General features: G+C 51.2%; 1 protein-coding gene across 1 annotated transcript in view; it reads right to left on the minus strand.

Annotated features, from left to right (window-relative positions):
* Positions 1 to 1,570: 1,570 nt before the first annotated feature.
* Positions 1,571 to 21,409, minus strand: part of LOC147717843 (natural cytotoxicity triggering receptor 3-like) — a 179,067-nt gene continuing 159,228 nt past the window's right edge. The window contains exon 3 of the mRNA XM_086920570.1: positions 1,571 to 1,922. Coding sequence (XP_086776696.1) covers positions 1,732 to 1,922 — 191 coding nt within the window. The 3' untranslated portion in view covers positions 1,571 to 1,731. The remainder of the gene's footprint in view (positions 1,923 to 21,409) is intronic.

The raw sequence follows: 21,409 nt of genomic DNA on the forward strand, positions 1-21,409 counted from the left end.
AGCAACAGGAGGGTGGGGAAGCAACATAGAGGAAGGGCGGAAGCAACAAGAGGGTGCACAGGGGGAAGTAAAACAAGGACAATGGTGGGAGGAAGCAGCAAGGGGGGTGTGGGGAGGGAAGCAAACAGAGACCCCAGTGTGGTGATTGTGAGCTAATAAACAAGAATTAGGACAAAATGGAGTTGAAATGCACAGAAAAGCGGCTCAAATGGCGAAACCATATAAAACGGAATGCACATGTATGGCTCACGAAACTAAGGGCCTCATTACGATGTTGGGCAGACCGCCTCCGACAGGCTGTCGGAGGCGTTACATCCAACATCCAGGCCATTGGCCCGACCGCTGCATTTTGATGCATGCGGTCAGACAGCGCAGGTCAGGGGGAAAGACCACCACCTCCGACAGGATCCAAGGTCCCGTCGAGGCAGCAGTCAGAATTCAAAGGAGGAAGTGCCTGCACAGGCACCGCTGTAGGAATTTGTATTTGTATTTGTATTTGTAGGTATACTTGTAGAGCGCGATCCTGTCACCCAGAGGGCATCCTGGCGCTTGAAGTTCGGTCAACAACACTTATCGCTGCTCAGACATTTCTAGGAAAGAAATGTGTTTTTAGGAATTAGGATGTCCCTTTCTGATGCCTATCATTGCAGTCTCACAGCCATGAAAAGGCAAACTAAAACGGATTTTGGGGGCCCTAAGCAGGGCCCCCATCCCCCGTAGATCACTGCTAAGTGGCCCTGGAGGCACATGTAGTGCCCCCACACATCCATGCACCCAGTGCTAGGTACCACATGGTGCCTGGCACACGGTACATGGACGTCCAGAAAGTGCTTTTTTCTACTCCGGCATGTGGTGTGGCCCTCTTCCTGGACCGCAGCACAAGCCCAATAAAAAAAAGCACTTTCCGACCTTCGTGCTGGTGGTCTCATCGTGATAAGGCGGTAGGGACCACCGTCTCATTGCGGAATTGTCTCATGCCTGATGCGATGGCCGTCGGCAGTCCAACCGACTGCCATCATAATTAGGGCCTAAATTGTGAAAAATAAAATTTGTATAATGTTATGAAAACAAGTGTGCTGTCAAAAGTGAGAAAACACAGAGAACTGGGGAAACACATGCACTCTCATGGAGGGGTTTTAGATAAAAGAAAAAAGTTCCTGAGAAGAAGATACTTGTGGAAGGATAAAAGGAGCCAATCAGAGAGATGATTAATAGGCCATGCACCACTGAAAGGGGCAAATGCTAGATGGGCGGGCTACAACAAAGAAAACCATAGATTAGAAAGCAAGAAAATAAGAATGACAAAACAAAAGGCCAATAGTAAGGAGTGGGCAGAGTCGGATTCCAGGTCAGCTATCACATGTGCCCAATAAGTCTTTTGCGACCGGGCGGCAGCGCTATTTGGGAGGCTTTGACCTATTAATGTACTTGCTGCCGGTTGTTTACACAGTGTACAGATGAAAGCACTCTTAATGTACACAAAGAGGATTAACAAAAATCAGGATTTCAATATTTATTTCAATATAAATCGGTTAAATGCATATCCCTGCTGTGGGAGCCACCAGTGCATGTTTACAACAGTGTTTTGTAATGCTGTTTCTGCTCACCAGTCCAGGCAGATCTCTGCATTTTCGAGGATTATTGGTGGGGTTTTTTTGCAAGAAAGGTTATCAGTGCAGCAATAGTCAAGAGTGGACAGTGACGATTCACGTAGGATGCGGAACCAGCTATTTATTCGCTGTAGGACCCTCCAATCGCACCCTCCTCCACTCTGTGTGGCATGTTTGAAGCAAGGCAGCATCCCAGAATGCCACCAAAAACCAGTAGCCCGGTCAGAGACGACTGGATGATCAGCCTGGTCAGAGATGACCACATGGTTACCCCAAGCGCGGCATCATTTGTCACAGGTGTAGATGTAGTGGCTGAAAAAAAAGCAAAAATGATGTAAGAAACATTGGTGATTGGAGTTAGACATACATCTTTAGGAGGAAATCACTAGGATACATGGAGCTTTCAAGAACCAAAGCCACTGGCTTTCTAACCTCGGACATCTTTGTGCCCAGTCTCTGCCCCATCAGAAGTAAAGGGTTTTAGCGCAGTCTTTACCAGGTGGAGTCAATGGGAAGTAGAGGCGCAGCTTTCAGTGTAGTTTGTTTGTGATTGGATGTCTGCGGTTCCAGTCATCCAATGACAAAGCAGGTCTATTCAGCCTCAAGTGGTAGGGAGGAGCCACCAGGAAGTGCTCTGCCTCGTGGTCTTTGAAAATGTTTGGAGGGAATTTGGTCACCCCTGATGAGTCCTCTGGTGCCATTGAGAGATCCTTATTCTTACCCAACTCGTTGGTACTCATTTTATCAACTTCAGAAGGATAAAAGTTTGAGTGAACCCACCAGGATTTAAACTAGTAGCAATGAGGTCCCGCCATGATCAATGGAGCGGGTGCATTAGTCCACTGAGCAGCAGAGGAGGGTCCCTTGTTACCACACCATTCAGGTCCTGTTACTTCAGTCATTTGCGCTGGGCTTCACTGTCCCCCGGGAGCCCATCGCCTCAAACACACCTGCAGATTGTGTGAGAGGATGAAGACAGGTGGAGTCTAAAGGTGGCATATGGGGAGGGGGAGAGGTGTACGAATAGGGTCGGAAGCAGACTATATACATGAAGGTTAAAATAAAGAAAAGGAAGGGAAATGAGATATAGGGTGGGTGAGAGAAAGTCTACACAGTAATGGCGTGAGGGGAAAGTATGGTGTGGAGGGATGCACAGACAGAGAAGGGAAGCAACCTTTACAACACATCGTTTACAAACAATGCGTTTATAATGCAAGTCATTACAATAATGCATTGTTACATTGCATGCCATTACAACGCAAGTCGTTACATCGACTTGCGGTAGGGGGTGGAAGATGTTCAATTTGTTGGATTTTCAATCCAACACCTTCCCTACTGTTGCACACACTGGAGTTGGAATAGTAAATTAAACTATTCAAAACTCCAGCGCCCCCCTACCGCATATCGTTGTAACGACTTGCGCTGTATAGCATGGGACGTAACAATTTGTCGTAGTAACGACTTGCGTTGTAAATGCATGCACTGTAAAGAGTGCTATTCACAGAGAAACCTGTACACAGGGATGGGATAAGACGAGTGAACTGATAGGTTGAGAGACAGAGAGCACAGCATGAAGGGTGAGAGGGAATGAAGGAGCTCAGAGATAGGGGTGAGAGAGGAAGTCTAATATTCGAAGCTGTGGTGAGCAGAATGGCAGTGTTGAATTCCTGATTGTCCAATCACAAGTGGCCGGTGTTGCAGCATCCAGACTTACATTGTGCAGGTACGCTGCACCCAATTTTGCAGTAGGAAAAAAATACAGCTCATAAAACTGCTCGTCCTCGTTCTTACTGGGCATTTCTTCTCTGCAAGAGGGAGCATGTAATGCCCCCAACCCCCCACCCTGTGGGTCACCTATTTCCCCTTGCTTCTCATTTCCTCCCAACACCCCCAAATCCCTTACCTGTCCAACATCTGCCCCACAACTCACATTTATCACCTAGATGGTAAACATTGTTAATCCTACCAGAACAGGGAATACTGTGAGAAATGGTGCGCTGTTAAAACGGTTTGGCGCAGTTATTCCCCATTGCACGAGGATTGACTTGTAAATGTACAGGGGCAGATTTACAAGCCCCTTGCGCCACTTTTGCGTCATTTTTAACATGGGAAAAGGGATGCAAAGTGGCGCCAGGGGCTTGTAATTCTGCCCCACAGTGCTGGTGGGGTGTTATGGCACTTTGGTGTTTTTTTCGCATGCAGAGTTTGCACTGCCAGGAGCCCGGAACTCGTAATCAGGCCCCTGGTGACATCACGAGAGAGGAGAGGCGGGTGGAGTTATTTTTTATTTATTTATTTATTTATGCGATTTTATATAGCGCGGACTTTACCCGAAGGTGTCAGAGCGCTTCACAATAGGAACAGCAATGATGCATGAGGAGAAAAATTACAAGTGAACAAATTACAAAAGCAAACGTTAAGTTACATGAATCAAAAGTGACAATAGTGGGCAACCAAAATACAAGAGGAGCAATCGGTACATTACAGGAGGAAAAAGTGATATGTGTGCAGGTTACAAAAGCGTACAAAGAGCGCTGAGTTATTGAGTAAAAGATCAAATATCGAAGAACTACAGCGAGAGAAGAAATGGAAATCTGCACTGAAGCAGGTGAGTCAGTGATGGGAGGAGACATGAGGGGTCCGATCTTGCAGAAAAGAGGAGGCGAAAAGAGTCAAATCACAGCTGAGAAGCAGACAATACTGGGGTGGAAGACGAGAGAGAGACTGGAGACAGGAGCAGGAAGATGAAGACGAGAGAGTAAAAGCCATTTAATTGGGGACAAAAGAGGAGACAGATTAAGATAGGGTGACCTACTGGCATGGGTGCAGATTCAGGATGGTAAATGCAAAAATTCAGGACAAAGGGTCAAAATTCAGGACAAAAATTCAGGACAGGAGGTCAAAATTCAGGACAAAATTTCAGGATAAAAGGTAAGTTTTACAGACATGTCAGAGGAGGTCGCGCAATAGTATATAAGTAATTAAATAGACAACCACTTAAGTACAAGTCAAAATAAGTTTATATTAGTTTGAGACAATTGTGCAATTCACAGTTTTTCAGTATGCCCACAGCTTGCTACCTTAGACAATTCAAAACTCGAATCTCGCTCCAGCAGGTACATTAGTCACTAGACAATGGTGAACCACACCTGAATATAAATGAGGCCACTTTTATTGTTGATTGAAAACTACTGGGTATACAAGGAACTTTGCAGTGCCAGCCCCCAGTAACAAAATTGCCCCCCTTTCCAGCCTCCCAGGAAATCACCCAATGCACGGTCCGGCCAGTCTCGCATGGATACCACCCTCCAATGGTGCCCCTCCTCTTCACATAGACCCTCCCGCATGTGTATTTAATTTCTTTTATAGTGTTATTCATCCCAAGTATGTAGGGCAGGGTGTCAGAGTGCATTACATCAGACACACATTATATAGAGACAACGACTCATATAAATGTGAAAATCAATGTATAGGAAATGTTACTTAAGTTAATGGGTGCTACAAAGTATAATCATTCTTTTATCTATCATTCAGTCTTTGACCTTCCATCTGTGTGCCCATCTATATCCAAACATATTCAACCATTTGCAAACCTATCCATTATGTATTCTTCCATCCATCATTTTACTCATCCATCCCCCCATCCACCCTTTCACTCATCCATCCAGGATTCACCCATCTACCCTTTCACCCCATCCATCTGTACACTCATCCATCCACTCTTGCACCCATCCATATATTCACTCATCCATCCAGCCATTTACCCTTTCAGCCATTCTTTCACTCACTCATCCATCCACCCAGTCGCATATCCTTCCCCCAATTCACCCTTTCAGTCATTCATCCTCCCTTTCTCTCTCCATCCCCCTTTCACTTATCCATCCATCCATCCATCCATCCACCCACCCACCCATCTACTCATCCATTCATGAATCCATTCATTGACCCTATTACTCATCCATCTTTTCACTCATGTGTTCTCTCATTCATCCTACCTTTCACTTCTTCACTCATCTATTCATCCTTTTGTCCATCTACCCCATTCACTCACTCATCAATGCTTATATCCAGCCTTTCACTCTTCCATCTATCCATTCACCCTTTCACTTATCAATTCATCAATCCAACCATCCTTTCACTCATCCATCCACCCATTATCTATCCTTTCACTCACCCTTCCACCCATACATCCATCTATTTACCTTTTCTCTCATCCGTCCTTCCACTCACTCACTCACTCATCCATCCATCCTTTCTTACATTATCTATCCATTCACCCTTTCATTCATCCATTCATACTTTCACTAATCCATCCAGCCATTCACACATTCCTTCAAGTATTTACTCACCCACCTTTTCACATTAAGAGCTGAGCCTTTGTCAACAGAGTTGCGTACAAAAAAGCCCATCAAGAACTTCACTCTGCTGTAGTTCCTAAGCAAGGGGTGGGGTGGGGTGGGGGAGAGTTCACTATGCCCCTTCCCTGAGGCAATCTGAAAACTTAGAAGTTATGAGTCAAGCATGATGCACAGTGCCAGGACGTGAAGTGACATGGTGTTGTTTCCAGGGCTTTAAGTGGAGTAAAAAAACTGGGGGCTCTCTTCAAAGGGGGTGCTCGATGTAATTAAGAGTGTGGCTTAAAACACGTAGGCTAAAAATCTGTGCTTAGTATAGTGTGCGGGCCGACTGGTATTATGTTGTTTCCGTCGTTGCATCCAGATATATAATATAGCAAGTATCATTACACCACCAACAAGCCAAGACTATTGGCTTTGTCAATGGTTGTTAGTTACTTAAAATAAAAAAGCAGCAACCATGGCATTGTTGAATATAATATTGAAAATGCGTCAGTTCTAAAATGAGGAGAAAGTGAAAGAACTATAACCCGTGCTTTTTACGTTTCACAGGCTTCTTTATATAAACTGTTTACTCATGTTGCAGCATGGGCGTTTTACCTTGTATCCATCTAACAGAATGCCCTGCTGTACACTGAGGCAGGAGGAGGCCGTGGCATGTGTTACCCGCCTTCAGACTTTCAAGGCAGCACCATTCGGACTTGCTGTGTTCATCACAGCACACAACAAGGCTTCTCCTCTTGCTGATATGGAGGTGTTTCCAAAACATTCTCCCCTTACTCCACCTCTAACCATTGCCGGTCCAGGGAGACAGAGAGAGTCAGCCATAAATGTATGAACTTCAGCCCTTTTTCTAAGACCCGTATCTGTACCTCAGTGAGTTTGACGACTGGTTGTTCAATGAGGCCGTCATACTCCTCGTTGAACCGTCCACCAGCAGAAGGGGCAACTAGTGGTAAACGTAACGGAATACGAACTCTCAGAGGTACAGCTACGGGTCCTAGAGAAAGGGCTGGATTTCATACCTAGTAACAGGATGGATAAATTCAAGGTACATGCAAAAATGAAGGAACTTGTACGCAAATCGAAATTACGGGGATACTTCAAAGAGAAGGATGCTACCATGGAAGAAACCTCTGACACAGGATTACGACTAAAGTCTACCTTCATTCCTCCAGATTCCACATTACCAGTAGAATTACTGGCTTTTGAAAAAGCGTTCATGGAAGAACTGGGGCATATTTCCCCGCAAGGCAACACCGCCTTCCAAAACACATCAAAGGTCGAGAAAGAAGCTATGCAACTGCTCTCCGCCAACAGGGAAATCATAATTAAACCAGCAGATAAAGGAGGAGCAATAGTAATTCAGACAGCAACTGCCTATGACAACGAATGTAAAAAAAAACTGGGAGATAGAAGAAACTATGAGATCCTACACAATGACCCAACTGAATCCCTACGGATCCAGATAACAGGGATGGTGGAGGAAGCAATGGCACATAACTGGGTGTCTAAAAAGGAGGCTGAGTTTTTGATTCAAAAATCACCTAGGACACCCTACTTCTACACCATTCCCAAGATCCACAAAAACCTGCAACAGCCACCAGGCCGTCCAATAGTCTCGGGCATAGGCTCTATCTTGGAGCCTCTATCTAAATTTGCTGATGCCTTCTTCAGTCCCCTCATCCAAAAAACTGGAACCTACTTAAAAGACACTAAAACTGTCCTCCAACTGCTGCAATACATTACCTTTGATCCAAACAACCAACTCCTATTGGTGCTCCGCCCTCCCACAACTCCTCTAATGGAGGCCGCGCAGTGGGCGCGCCACTGCCGCGCCGAAGGCGCGCCAAAGGCAAGCCTGTCTGCGCCGGTATGCGCCTGGACCACACCCAGCACCAGAACCCCTGGACCCCGCACCCCCCGCAACACCAGACTGCACTACGACTCCAGCACCTCCACGCACTCAACACCGGACGAGACCACCCTTGCTACCAGGCCACCCCGAAGCGCACCCAAGGACCCTTCGCCTGCCGGAACTGCAGATTCACCAGCATCCAGCCCACCAAACCACCAGCCAGAGAACCCAACCACCTCCGCTGCATCCTCCTCAACACCCGCTCCGCTCGCAAGCATGCCATCGAACTCTGGGACCTCCTAGACTCCACCAATCCCGACGCCGCCTTCCTGATGGAGGCCTGGCTGAACGCCACCTCAGCACCAGACATCGCCATAGCCATCCCACAGGGCTACAAGATCTCTCGAGAAATCTGCACCAACGGAGTTGGAAGAGGAATCGCCATTATCCACAAGGACACACTCAAAATCTCGACCAACACCGACAACACCCTCACCACTGCCGAGCAAATGCAGTTCCAGATCCACACCGACCCCGACCCCAACACCACCCTCAGAGGAACACTCGCCTACAGACCACCCGGACCGCGACCACAGTTCTACGACACCATCATCGACCTTGTCAGCACCCACGCCCTCGCCTCCACGGACTACATCCTCCTCGGGGACCTGAACTTCCACCTCGAGAACAAGAACAACAACGACGCCAACTCCACCACCCTGATCGACAACCTCGCCAACCTCGGACTCAAACAGCTCGTGACGACACCCACCCATGCCGCTGGACACACGCTGGACCATCTTCTCCACAAGCCCACACGTCTCCTTCAACCACACCACCGAACCCCACTGGACTGACCACAGATGCGTCCACTTCACCTTCAGGAAGCCCCCCACACACCACCGCACCCAACAGCTACCACGCCGCTGCTGGGGCAAAGTCACCAAGGACCAACTGACTACCACCCTCGCCCTGAGACCACCCGCCGACCCCACCGACCCAGACACCGCCGTGACCAACCTCAAACAGTGGATCAACGACTGCGCCGACACCCTCGCCCCTCTCAAGACCTCCATAACCAAACACACCAACAAGAAAGCCGCCTGGTTCACCGAATACCTCCGGATCTCCAAGTGCACCTGTCGGAAGCTGGTCCCACGTCAGCGACGAAGACACCATCAAAACCATGAACTCCATCCACTCCGGATCCCCTTCCTCGCCACGTCTTCAACAAAGCCAGCACAACCATCGCACCCCACCTCCGGAAAACAATCAACAGTTCCATCGAGACAGCAACCTTCCCAGAAAGCTGGAAGCACGTCAAAATCAACGCCCTGCTGTAGAAGCCCAAGGCGGACCCTAAGGACCTCAAGAACTTACGGCCCATCTCCCTGCTCCCGTTCCCGGCAAAAGTGACAGAGAAGATTGTCAACAAACAGCTAACCCACTACCTCGAAGACAACAACATCCTCGACCCTTCCCAATCCGGATTCCGCAGCAACCACAGCACCGAGACCGCCCTCATCGCCGCCACTGACGACATCAGGATCCTGATGGACAAAGGAGAAACAGCCGTCCTCCTGGACCTATCAGCAGCCTTTGACACAGTCTGCCACCAAACTCTATCAGCACGCCTCCATGACGCCGGAATTCAAGAGAAGGCCCTGGCCTGGATCACTTCGTTCATCTCCGGCAGAACCCAGAGCGTCCGCCTCCCACCCTTCCGCTCAAAAACCACCAAGATCATCTGCGGCGTCCCACAAGGATCCTCCCTCAGCCCAACACTGTTCAATATCTACATGGCACCGCTCGCCCACGTCGCACAACAACATAACCTCAACATCATCTCCTACGCCGACGATACCCAGCTGATCATATCCCTCACCGAAGACCCCCACACAGCCAAAGCCAACCTCGACAGAGGAATGAAGGCCGTAGCCGACTGGATGGAGGACAGCAGACTGAAGCTGAACTCAGACAAGACGGAGGTCCTCATCCTCTGACCCACCCCATCAGCCTGGGACGACTCCTGGTAGCCCACATCGCTAGGCACAGCCCCGGAACCCACAGACTACGCACGCAACCTGGGGGTGATCCTCGACTCCACCCTCTCCATGACCGGGCAAGTCAACACCGTCTCCGCGTCCTGCTTCAACACCCTCCGAATGCTCCGCAGGATCTTCAAATGGATTCCCCCCGAAACGAGAAAAACCGTCACTCAGGCCCTCATCACCAGCAGACTCGACTACGGGAACGCCCTCTACTCAGGAACAACAACCAAGCTCCTGAGACGACTACAACGAATCCAGAACTCCTCAGCACGACTGCTCGTCGACGTCCCCGACGCAGCCACATCACACCCCACCTGAGAGGCCTGCACTGGCTCCCTGTCAACAAGAGGATCATCTTCAAACTCCTCATCCACGGACACAAAGCACTACACAACACCGGACCCACATACCTCAACAACCGACTCAGCTTCTACACCCCCACCCGAAATCTCCGCTAAGCCAACCTCGCCCTCTCCCTCGCCACAGTTCCTCGTATCCGGAAAGCCACCGCCGGTGGCAGATCCTTCTCCTACCTCGCCGCCAAGACCTGGAACGCTCTCCCTACCAGCCTACGACAGACTCAGGACCTGCTGGCCTTCAGGAAACTTCTCAAGACCTGGCTCTTCGATCAGTAGCAGCCCCCCCTCACCCACCCAGCGCCTTGAGACCCTAACGGGTATGTAGCGGGCTTTAGAAATGCAGTGATTGATTGATTGATTGACGTGGAGAGCCTCTATACGAGTCTGCCCCACGATGAGACATTAAACATAATCGCGGAGATCCTTTTTTCCACTACATGGGATTACCAGACACCTCGGAATTTAGTAATGGAGGGTGTCTCATTGGCCTTCACTAAGAATTTCTTTTTATATAAGGACGCATTCTATCTACAGAAGCACTGAACCAGCATAGGGAGCACTTTTGCTCCCAGTCTGGCTGGTCTCTATGTGCACCATCTTGAGACCAGCAACATCCTACATCCAAACAAGCGTTTCTGGCACAACATCAAAACCTGGAAAAGGTACATCGACGACGTACTGGTGATCTGGGAACGGGACGTCCCCTCAACCGAAACTTTCATGGTTGGCTCAACCAGCAAAATGCTTTCCTCAAGTTTACCAGCACAACGTCAAGTGACAATCTAGTATTTCTAGATCTGAACATATACCCAGACAGAGGCACCCTCAAGACCACCCCACATTTCACACCAACTGCCAAGAGCTGTCTGTTATTATATGACAGTTTCCACCCACGCCACCTCCGTGAGAACCTTCCCTACGGACAGTTTCTCCACTTGCGGAGGAACTGCACAGAACTGAATGACTACAAATACAAGCCTCCGACCGGAGAACTAAACTCACAAATCAGAATTATCCCACCAAGATCATCGACACAGCCATGAAAAGTGCCCGAAATAACAACAGGGATGCTCTCTAGGGAAGAGACAATACAAAAAGATCAAGAGGATAGGCCAATTTGAGTCACGACTTTAACACTCACTCAAACCAAATATCGAACATTGTAAACAAGCACGGGACAATCCTGAACTGTGGGAATCTGAATCTACAGAAACCGATCTTCGCACACAAGAGGGGAAGAAACCTGAAAGACATGCTTGTCCATACGAGACCACACACAGGACCGCCGACAACCCAAAGAAACCTGGTCCCCCCCCCCAATCCAGGGGCATCACAGGTGCGGAAATTGCAGCACTTGCTACCTCACTAGAAAAGCAGATAAATCCGATTCAGAAACGGAAGTGAGTGAGAACAGAGAAGGTTCACGAATTGCAAAAGTAGGAATGTAATATACATGATTACATGTCCATGCGGTTTGGAGTATATTGGCATGCCATCATGACCAATTAAAATTTGGATTGGTGAACATAAGAGCAACGCCCGGTGTAAGAGGAGTACCACCAAGATGGCAACACATTACCTCACAGAAACACACACAGTGGATGATCTCCTATGGACGGTCGTTGAACAAGTACAATCCGAGAGTGGCTTACTTGAGAAAGAAAAATGATGGGTGTTTTGTCTGGGCAACCACATAGAGGGTCTGAACGACGACATTCCTTGGAGTCAATTTACTTGAAACTATGTGTTGTGTGACACATCCATTTAAGGTACCAACACCAAGTGAGCCATACTACTAGAGGATTTTCTCCACCCTGTAAGTTTTTGTTCCCTTACTCACTGCCAGATGTATATGACTACCCTGGTCCAAACATCGCAACTAAAAACCTACCAAGTAGTTAGCCACCATTCACTAGGTCGCTACATAAAGGGTAACTTAGGAGAGACCCCAGTGTACCACCAACCAGGAACCACCAGTTCCTGTTTCCCCACCTCTGTATGTGCTTAACTGTGACTGACAGTTACATTTATTATAATGAATAGTTGCCCGCAAATATATGCCTCCTATCCGTAAAACCTGAAGCCATTTGTGAGTGTTAATCCCCCTTAGGGATACCACACTCAGTTTACTATAATTACATTTTTTAGAGGGCCGCACTGAGAGTTAGAATCAACCGATCTGACAGCAAATGGAATATGCCATGTCTTTGAGACACACCCACAGTCAAAAGTAACTCTTTTATTACTCTACGGCAAACAGAGAAGAAGTCTGCGCCGAACCAACTTTGGGATCCTGAGACACACAGGGTTGCGTCATGTGTTCAAAATGCCCTAGATTTTAATTTTTAACTCTTATCCCTTGGTCGATCATGGCCCCATGGGACCTCATGTGCAGTCAAACGCCAGCCACGAGCAGGTTAGCAGGCTAGAGGCGATGGCACGACGACCGGAAGTGTGTACCAATCAATCCATGTCAGGGTTATCTACGGCAGTTTAGACGCTGCAGACAGACTGCGGCCCCCGGTGGAAGTGAGGTCGACAGACCAGTCTTCCCCTGGGGTGTTCGCACGAGACAGGGACAGGCAGGCGGGATTTAGGCTAAGGGGTGGGTTTAAGGGGGTGGGATAGGAAGGTTACTTAACCCCTTAGGGGCTAATGACGAGCTGGGCTCGTCATGGCGCTTACCTGCCGTGCGCTGATGACAAAGCCAGCTCGTCATCAGCCCCACCCTCGGGGGAAGCGCTGGCGCTCCCTCCGAGGGTCTCCGATCTTCGTTGTTTTGCTTGGGGGGCAGCGGAAGACCTTCCGCTGCCGCCCCCGCCCCCCCCATGGGAATCCCTGATGACGTCAGCGCGCACAGCACGCGCTGACATCATCAGGGATACCCAGCGCTCGGGAAGCTATTTGCTTCCTACGTGTCTGGGGAAAAGGTAAGTTTTTAGTGTCTGGCGGGGGTTTGGGGCAGCGAAGAGGCATCAGGGGAGAGGAAAGAGTTTTTCCTCTCCCCGGATGTCTCTTTGCAGGGCATTTCTGCCTCACGATCGCGCACAGCGTCGCGATTGTGCGGCGGAAATGCCCCCACTAGCACCAGGGATGTAATTTTAGATTATAGGAAGCGACCCCTAGGGCAAGGGTCGCTTCCAGGCGGGCTGTGATAAAGTTTTCGTTTTTCTACCCCACCTGGGGGCAAATCGGCCCGTTTTTTCGGCCGTTTTGCCCCCAGGGGGGGCAGAAATTCCCCACTAGCACCAGGGTTGTTTTTTGGAGCCAAGATGGTTGCCATATTTTTAGTTTATGTTTTTCTGTCCCCCCTGGGGGCAAATCGGCCCGTTTATTTTTGCTGTTTTGCCCCTAGGGGGGACAGAAAATGCCCACTAGCACCAGGGATTTTGTTTTTAGCTTTTAGGAAGCGACCCCTTGGGCAAGGGTTGCTTCCAGGTGGCCTCACACATAACTTTTTGTTTTTCTGTCCCCCCTGGGGGCAAATCGGCCTGTTTTTTAGCCGTTTTGCCCCCAGGGGGGGGGGGGGGCAGAAATTTCCCACTGGCACCAGGGATATTTGTTGGGGCACTGTGTTTGTTTTGGGAAGCGACCCCTTGGGTAAGGGTCGCTTCCAGGTGGCCATGATTGTGTTTTTGTTTTTCTGTCCACCCTGGGGGCAAATCGGCCCGTTTTTTTGCCGTTTTGCCCCCGGGGGGGGGGGGGGGGGGGCAGAAAATACCCACTAGCACCAGGGAATTTAAATTAAATTTTTAGGAAGCGACCCCTTGGGCAAGGAGTAGTGCTTGGCTGGCAGTGTGTGTGGAGTGGCGCTTGGCTTGCAGTGTGCTTGGAGTGGTGTTTGGCTGGCGGTGTGTGTGGAGTGGCGCTTGGCTGGATGGTGTGCGTGCAGTGGTACTTGGCTGTCTGTGCATGGAGTGCTGCTTTGCTGGCGGTGTGTGTGGAGTGGTGCTTGGCTGGATGGTGTGCGTGGAGTGGTCCTTTGTTGTCTGTGCATGGAGTGGTGTTTGGCTGGTGGTGTGCGTGGAGTGGTGTTTGGCTGGCGGTGTGTGTGGAGTGATACTTGGCTAGATGGTGCGCGTGGAGCGGTGCTTGGCTGGCGGTAAGTGGCGCTTGGCTTGCGGTGTGCGTGGAGTGATGCTTGGCTGGCGGTGTGTGTGGAGTGGTACTTGGCTGTCGGTGTGCGCTGAGTGGTGTTTGGCTGGCGGTGTGCGTGGAGGGGTACTTGGCTATCTATGCACGGAGTGTTGCTTGGATGGCGGTGTGTGTGGAGTGGCGCTTGGCTGGTGGTGTGTGTGAAGTGCTACTTTGCTGTTTGTGCACGGAGTGGTGCTTGGCTGGCGGTGTGTGTGGAGTGGCGCTTGGCTGGTGGTGTGCATGGAGTGGTACTTGGTTGTCTGTGCACGGAGTGGTGTTTGGCTGGTGGTGTGTGGGGGGTGGTACTTGGCTGGATGGTGTGCGTGGAGCGGTGTTTGGCTGGCGGTGAGTGGAGCTTGGCTTGCGGTGTGCGTGGAGTGGTGCTTGGCTGGCGGTGTGTGTGGAGTGGTACTTGGCTGTCGGTGTGCGCTGAGTGATGTTTGGCTGGCGGTGTGCGTGGAGGGGTACTTGGCTATCTATGCACGGAGTGGTGCTTGGTTGGCGGTGTGTGTGGAGTGGCGCTTGGCTGGTGGTGTGTGTGGAGTGGTACTTGGCTGTCTGTGCATGGAGTGGTGCTTGGCTGGTGGTGTGCGTGGAGTGGTACTTGGCTGTCGGTGTGCGCGGAGTGGTGTTTGGCTGGTGTTGTGTGTGGAGTGGTGCTTGGCTGGTGGTGTGTGTGCAGTGGTGCTTGGCTGGTGTTGTGTGTGGAGTGGTGTTGGCTGGTGGTGTGTGTGGAGTGGCGCTTGGCTGGATGGTGTGCGTGGAGTGGTACTTGGCTGTCTGTGCAAGGAGTGCTGCTTGGCTGGTGGTGTGTGTGGAGTGGCGCATGGCTGGATGGTGTGCGTGGAGTGGTACTTGGCTGTCTGTGCACGGAGTGGTGCTTGGCTGGCGGTGTGCGTGGAGTGGTGCTTGGCTGGCAGTGTGCGTGGAGTGGCGCTTGGCTGGCAGTGTGTTTGGAGTGGCGCTTGGCTGGTGGTGTGCGTTGAGTGGTACTTGGCTATCTGTGCACAGAGTGGTGCTTGGCTGGCGGTGTGTGTGGAGTGGCGCTAGGCTGGATGGTGTGCGTGGAGTGGTACTTTGCTGTCTGTGCACGGAGTCGTGCTTGGCTGGCGGTGTGTGTGGAGTGGTACTTGACTGTCGGTGTGCGCTGAGTGGTGTTTGGCTGGCGGTGTGCGTGGAGGGGTACTTGGCTATCTACGCACGGAGTGGTGCTTGGCTGGCGGTGTGTGTGGAGTGGCGCTTGGCTGGTGGTGTGTGTGGAGTGGTACTTGGCTGTCTGTGCACGGAGTGGGGCTTGGCTGGTGGTGTGCGTGGAGTGGTACTTGGCTGTCGGTGTGCGCGGAGTGGTGTTTGGCTGGTGTTGTGTGTGGAGTGGTGCTTGGCTGGTGGTGTGTGTGCAGTGGTGCTTGGCTGGTGTTGTGTGTGGAGTGGTGTTGGCTGGTGGTGTGTGTGGAGTGGTGTTGGCTGGTGGTGTGTGTGGAGTGGCACTTGGCTGGATGGTGTGCGTGGAGTGGTACTTGGCTGTCTGTGCATGGAGTGCTGATTGGCTGGCGGTGTGTGTGGAGTGGCGCATGGCTGGATGGTGTGCGTGGAGTGGTACTTGGCTGTCTGTGCACGGAGTGGTGCTTGGCTGGCGGTGTGCGTGGAGTGGTGCTTGGCTGGCAGTGTGTGCGTGGAGTGGTGCTTGGCTGGCGGTGTGCGTGGAGTGGCACTTGGCTTGCAGTGTGCGTGGAGTGGTGCTTGGCTTGCAGTGTGTGTGGAGTGGCGCTTGGCTGGTGGTGTGCGTTGAGTGGTACTTGGCTGTCTGTGCACGGAGTGGTGCTTGGCTGGCGGTGTATGTGGAGTGGCGCTTGGCTGGATGGTGTGCGTGGAGTGGTACTTTGCTGTCTGTGCATGGAGTGGTGCTTGGCTGGCGGTATGTGTGTAGTGGTACTTGGCTGTCGGTGTGCGCTGAGTGGTGTTTGGCTGGCGGTGTGCGTGGAGGGGTACTTGGCTATCTACGCACGGAGTGGTGCTTGGCTGGCGGTGTGTGTGGAGTGGTGCTTGGCTGGCGGTGTGTGTGGAGTGGCGCTTGGCTGGCGGTGTGTGTGGAGTGGCGCTTGGCTGGTGGTGTGCGTTGAGTGGTACTTGGCTGTCTGAGCACGGAGTGGTGCTTGGCTGGCGGTGTGTGTGGCGTGGCGCTTGGCTGGATGGTGTGCGTGGAGTGGTACTTTGCTGTCTGTGCACGGAGTGGTGCTTGGCTGGCGGTGTGTGTGGAGTGGTACTTGGCTGTCGGTGTGCGCTGAGTGGTGTTTGGCTGGCGGTGTGCGTGGAGGGGTACTTGGCTATCTACGCACGGAGTGGTGCTTGGCTGGCGGTGTGTGTGGAGTGGCGCTTGGCTGGTGGTGTGTGTGGAGTGGTGCTTGGCTGGTGGTGTGTGTGGAGGGGCGCTTGGCTTGCAGTGTGCGTGGAGTGGTGCTTGGCTGGCGGTGTGTGTGGAGTGGCGCTTGGCTGGTGGTGTGCGTTGAGTGGTACTTGGCTGTCTGTGCACGGAGTGGTGCTTGGCTGGCAGTGTGTGTGGAGTGGCGCTTGGCTGGATGGTGTGCGTGGAGTGGTACTTTGCTGTCTGTGCACGGAGTGGTGCTTGGCTGGCGGTGTGTGTGGAGTGGTACTTGGCTGTCGGTGTGCGCTGAGTGGTGTTTGGCTGGCGGTGTGCGTGGAGGGGTACTTGGCTATCTATGCACGGAGTGGTGCTTGGCTGGCGGTGTGTGTGGAGTGGCGCTTGGCTGGTGGTGTGTGTGGAGTGGCGCTTGGCTGGTGGTGTGTGTGGAGGGGCGCTTGGCTGGTGGTGTGTGTGGAGGGGCGCTTGGCTTGCAGTGTGCTTGAAGTGGTGCTTGGCTGGCAGTGTGTGTGGAGTGGCGCTTGGCTGGTGGTGTGTGTGGAGTGGCGCTTGGCTGGTGGTGTGTGTGGAGTGGCGCTTGGCTGGTGGTGTGTGTGGAGTGGCGCTTGGCTGGGGGTGTGTGTGGAGTGGCGCTTGGCTGGTGGTGTGTGTGGAGTGGTGCTTGGCTGGCGGTGTGCGTGGAGTGGCGCTTGGCTTGCAGTGTGTGTGGAGTGGTGCTTGGCTGGTGGTGTGTGTGGAGTGGCGCTTGGCTGGTGGTGTGCGTTGAGTGGTACTTGGCTGTCTGTGCACAGAGTGGTGCTTGGCTGGCGGTGTGTGTGGAGTGGCGCTTGGCTGGATGGTGTGCGTGGAGTGGTACTTTGCTGTCTGTGCACGGAGTGGTGCTTGGCTGGCGGTGTGTGTGGAGTGGTACTTGGCTGTCGGTGTGTGCGCTGAGTGGTGTTTGGCTGGCGGTGTGCGTGGAGGGGTACTTGGCTATCTATGCACGGAGTGGTGCTTGGCTGGCGGTGTGCGTGGAGTGGTGCTTGGCTGGCGGTGTGCGTGGAGTGGTGCTTGGCTGGCGGTGTGCGTGGAGTGGTGCTTGGCTGGCGGTGTGTGTGGAGTGGCGCAAGCATGCCCTCCCCAAGAACATGGGTCATATGACACAATATGGCAATCATGTAACAGTTTTGGGAATCCCCACTTTATTGTGCTATAACAATAACAAATATTCTTTTCAACTTAATCTGACTCATGTCATTATTACTATTGTCATGCATGAGTGAAGTAATGGGTGTGGGAAGTGGGTGCACTAGAAATAGTTCATGTTGATTTGGTTACGGCGCCTGTGTCCTTCTGCAGGATTCTCCCCGCGTGCATGACGCGCAGGTGGTCGGTTGTCCCCTTCCGACTCACTGCCAGAGATATCTACAGGTATCCTGCGCTTGGTAGCAATGTTGTGGAGGATTGCACACACGGCCACGATGCGGCAGCAGACCTCTGGCTCGTATTTGATGGCCCCACCAGTTTTGTGCAGTATGCGGAATCTGCTCTTCAAAAGGCCAAATGCCCTCTCAATGCAATTTCTTGTGCATATGTGTGCAGCATTGTAACGCCGTTGCTGTGGTGTTGCAGGGTTGAGGTATGGGGTGAGGAGGTACTCACGGAGAGCATAGCCGCTGTCACCTAAATGATAGGAGCAAAGGGTGAGTACCTGTTCAGCGTAGCTACATTATCACAGTGTACTATTGTGGGGCATGTGTACTTACCTAGTAGGTGTCCTTTCCCAAAGTCTCCCCTGGCCAGTCGTGTGTGAATGCCGCTGTGCCGGAATATGAAGGAGTCATGTGTGCTCCCCGGGTACTGTGCCACTATGTCCGTGATGATTGGCTTAGCATTGCACACCATCTGGATATTGAGAGAGTGGTAGGACTTGCGGTTGCGATACATGTATTCCGTTTGTGCTGGTGGGCAGATGTGGATGTGGGTACAGTCAATGCATCCTATTACATGTGGAAATTGTGCTACGTTGTAAAATTGGTGTCATTCAAGTCCTGTTGGCTGGTCGGGAATGAGATGTAGTGGTGTAGCCGGCTCAGCATAGCCTCCAGCAAACTCCTTAGAAAGCGGGACATGGTGGGCTGGGATATCCCCCCTGCAACAGCGACTATCCCCTGGAAGCTTCCGGAGGCCAGAAGGTGCAGGCTGCACAATACCTGGACATGGGTGGGCACGGCATTGGTCCTCCTTGTTGGGTGCTGTATCAGGGGGTCTAGGTCCCGGATCAGCTTGATGATCATTGCCCCATTCAGGCGGTACTTAGCGTAAATTTGCTCCATGGTTTGGCCCAGAAGGGTGACCCGCTGGCGGAATATCCGCTCCTGGATCCTACGTCTGTTCCGTGCTGCTCGCTGTAGCCTTCGCCGCCTGACCACCATGTAGAGTCCTGGCATTGTGAGAGTCCTCATGCTCCAGCTGCATGTCCTTAAGTGTGTTTGGTCAGGCCTGCACCTGTTGGTAGTTTGTAAACGTTTTTTTGAGAAAAAAAATGTCCTTAATGGTTACCACCTGGTTTGGGTTCTCATAAATTGCGCGCGCAAATAGCGATTTTCGCTTTTTGCGAATTTTCATGAATAGTGATTGCGATTGTTTTGCGATTTCGCACATTAATTCGCAGATTCCATGGTTTCTCGCAATTTCAGAATCGCAAATGGGCTTCTTCCAGGATTCTGCGAATTTATTTGCGAAATCGCAATTTTTCTTTAGCGATTTCGCTTTTTGAGAGATTACACTATCATGAATTCCTTTTATCCAAATTGCGATCGCAATTACTTATTCGCAGCTATTGCAATCGCAATTTGGCTTCATAAATCTAGCTGATAAAGCTCCTAGATTTTAAAAAAACTGTGCAAAATTTTCCGAATACTCAATACATTGCCATGTGTAGGGACTAATGTAGATAAACAACGGTGTCTCAGAAGCATGTAAGCTAAAGGGAATGGTCTCAATAAATTAGTGATCTACGGGTTTAATTTGTTTGATTAGTACATGAATGGCTGCGAATAGACGTCACATGAATATGCCGACGCCACGTTTTTGAGAGTAGATATACGATAAGGCACTTTACTGCTTGTACAAAGTATTCGGATAAATATGGCCACTCACTTCCATGGCTCCCAGTGGTTCTTTTCTAAACCGCTATTTTATTTATTTTCATTTATTTATTTTTATTTTGAAAGTTTTATATAGCGCGAACAAGATCTTTGCAGATAACAGAGCGCTTTACATAGGCATAAAAGAGTGGTAGGGTGGGTAAACGAGGTAGCATAGTTAGGAAGGTAAGGTAAGGTAAGGTAAGGTAGGTCAATGCAGTAATACAAATAAGAGGGAGCATGAATAATCGGTTAGGTCAATAAAACAAGTAAAACACATGTGCAAAGGGATCAACCAACTAATAAAGCTCGACGCGGGTTAGGTAAGGTGAGGTAGGTCAATGCAGTAGTACACATAAGAGGGAGCATGAACAATCAGTTAGGTCAATAATACAAGTAAAACACATGTGCCAAAGGATCAAAACAAATAATATAGCTCGACGCAAAGTCTTAAAAGATCAAGAGTAGTAGTTCAAGTGTGTTTAGCCATGAGGATAGCTTTAACTTCTTTCTTAACAAGCATTAGAAATGCAATAGGTCTCGCAGCATTAGAGTTAGTGCTTTTAGAATTGTTAATGGGTTTTTTTGTAAATCTTTAGCATGAGGTTGAGGGTGAGTGAGGGTGAGTGTGAGGGTGAGTGAGGGTGAGGGTGGGTGTGAGGGTGAGTGAGGGTGGGTGAGTGTGAGTGAGGGTGAGTGAGGGTGAGTGAGGGTGAGTGAGGGTGGGTGAGTGTGAGTGGGGGTGAGTGTGGGTGAGTGTGGGTGAGGGTGAGGGATTGAGGGTGAGGGGTTGAGGGTGAGGGAGGGTGAGGGGTTGAGGGTGAGTGAGGGTGAGGGGTTGAGGGTGAGTGAGGGTGAGTGAGGGTGAGGGGTTGAGGGTGAGTGAGGGTGAGGGGTTGAGGGTGAGTGAGGGTGAGTGGGGGTGGGGTGAGTGAGGGTGAGGGTGAGTGTGGGTGAGTGTGGGTGAGTGTGGGTGAGTGTGGGTGAGTGTGGGTGAGGGTGAGGGGTTGAGGGTGAGGAGTTTAGGGTGAGGGTGAGTGAAGGTGGGTGAGGGGTTGAGGGTGATTGAGGGTGAGGGGTTGAGGGTGAGTGAGGGTGAGGGGTTGAGGGTGAGTGAAGGTGAGGGGTTGAGGGTGAGTGAGGGTGAGGGGTTGAGGGTGAGTGAGGGTGAAGGTGAGTGAGGGTGAGGGTGAGTGAGGGTGGGTGAGTGAGGGTGAGTGAGAGTGAGGGTGAGTGAGGGTGAGTGAGAGTGAGGGTGAGTGAGAGTGAGGGTGAGTGAGAGTGAGGGTGAGTGAGAGTGAGGGTGAGTGAGGGTGAGTGAGGGTGAGTGAGAGTGAGGGTGAGTGAGAGTGAGGGTGAGGGTGAGTGAGAGTGAGTGAGAGTGAGTGAGAGTGAGAGTAATGCTTAAAAAAACAGGCTTATACCCCGGAACAAATGGGGTGCTTAGTGCGAACACTCCAGCCCTGGCCAGGTCGCTGTGACAGAGGCCCCCTGTCTACCGGTTGCACAATTGTGTATCCCTCCAGGCGCC

The sequence above is a fragment of the Lissotriton vulgaris genome, chromosome 5 (assembly GCF_964263255.1).
Source record: "Lissotriton vulgaris chromosome 5, aLisVul1.2, whole genome shotgun sequence".
NCBI classification, from domain to species: Eukaryota; Metazoa; Chordata; class Amphibia; order Caudata; family Salamandridae; genus Lissotriton; species Lissotriton vulgaris.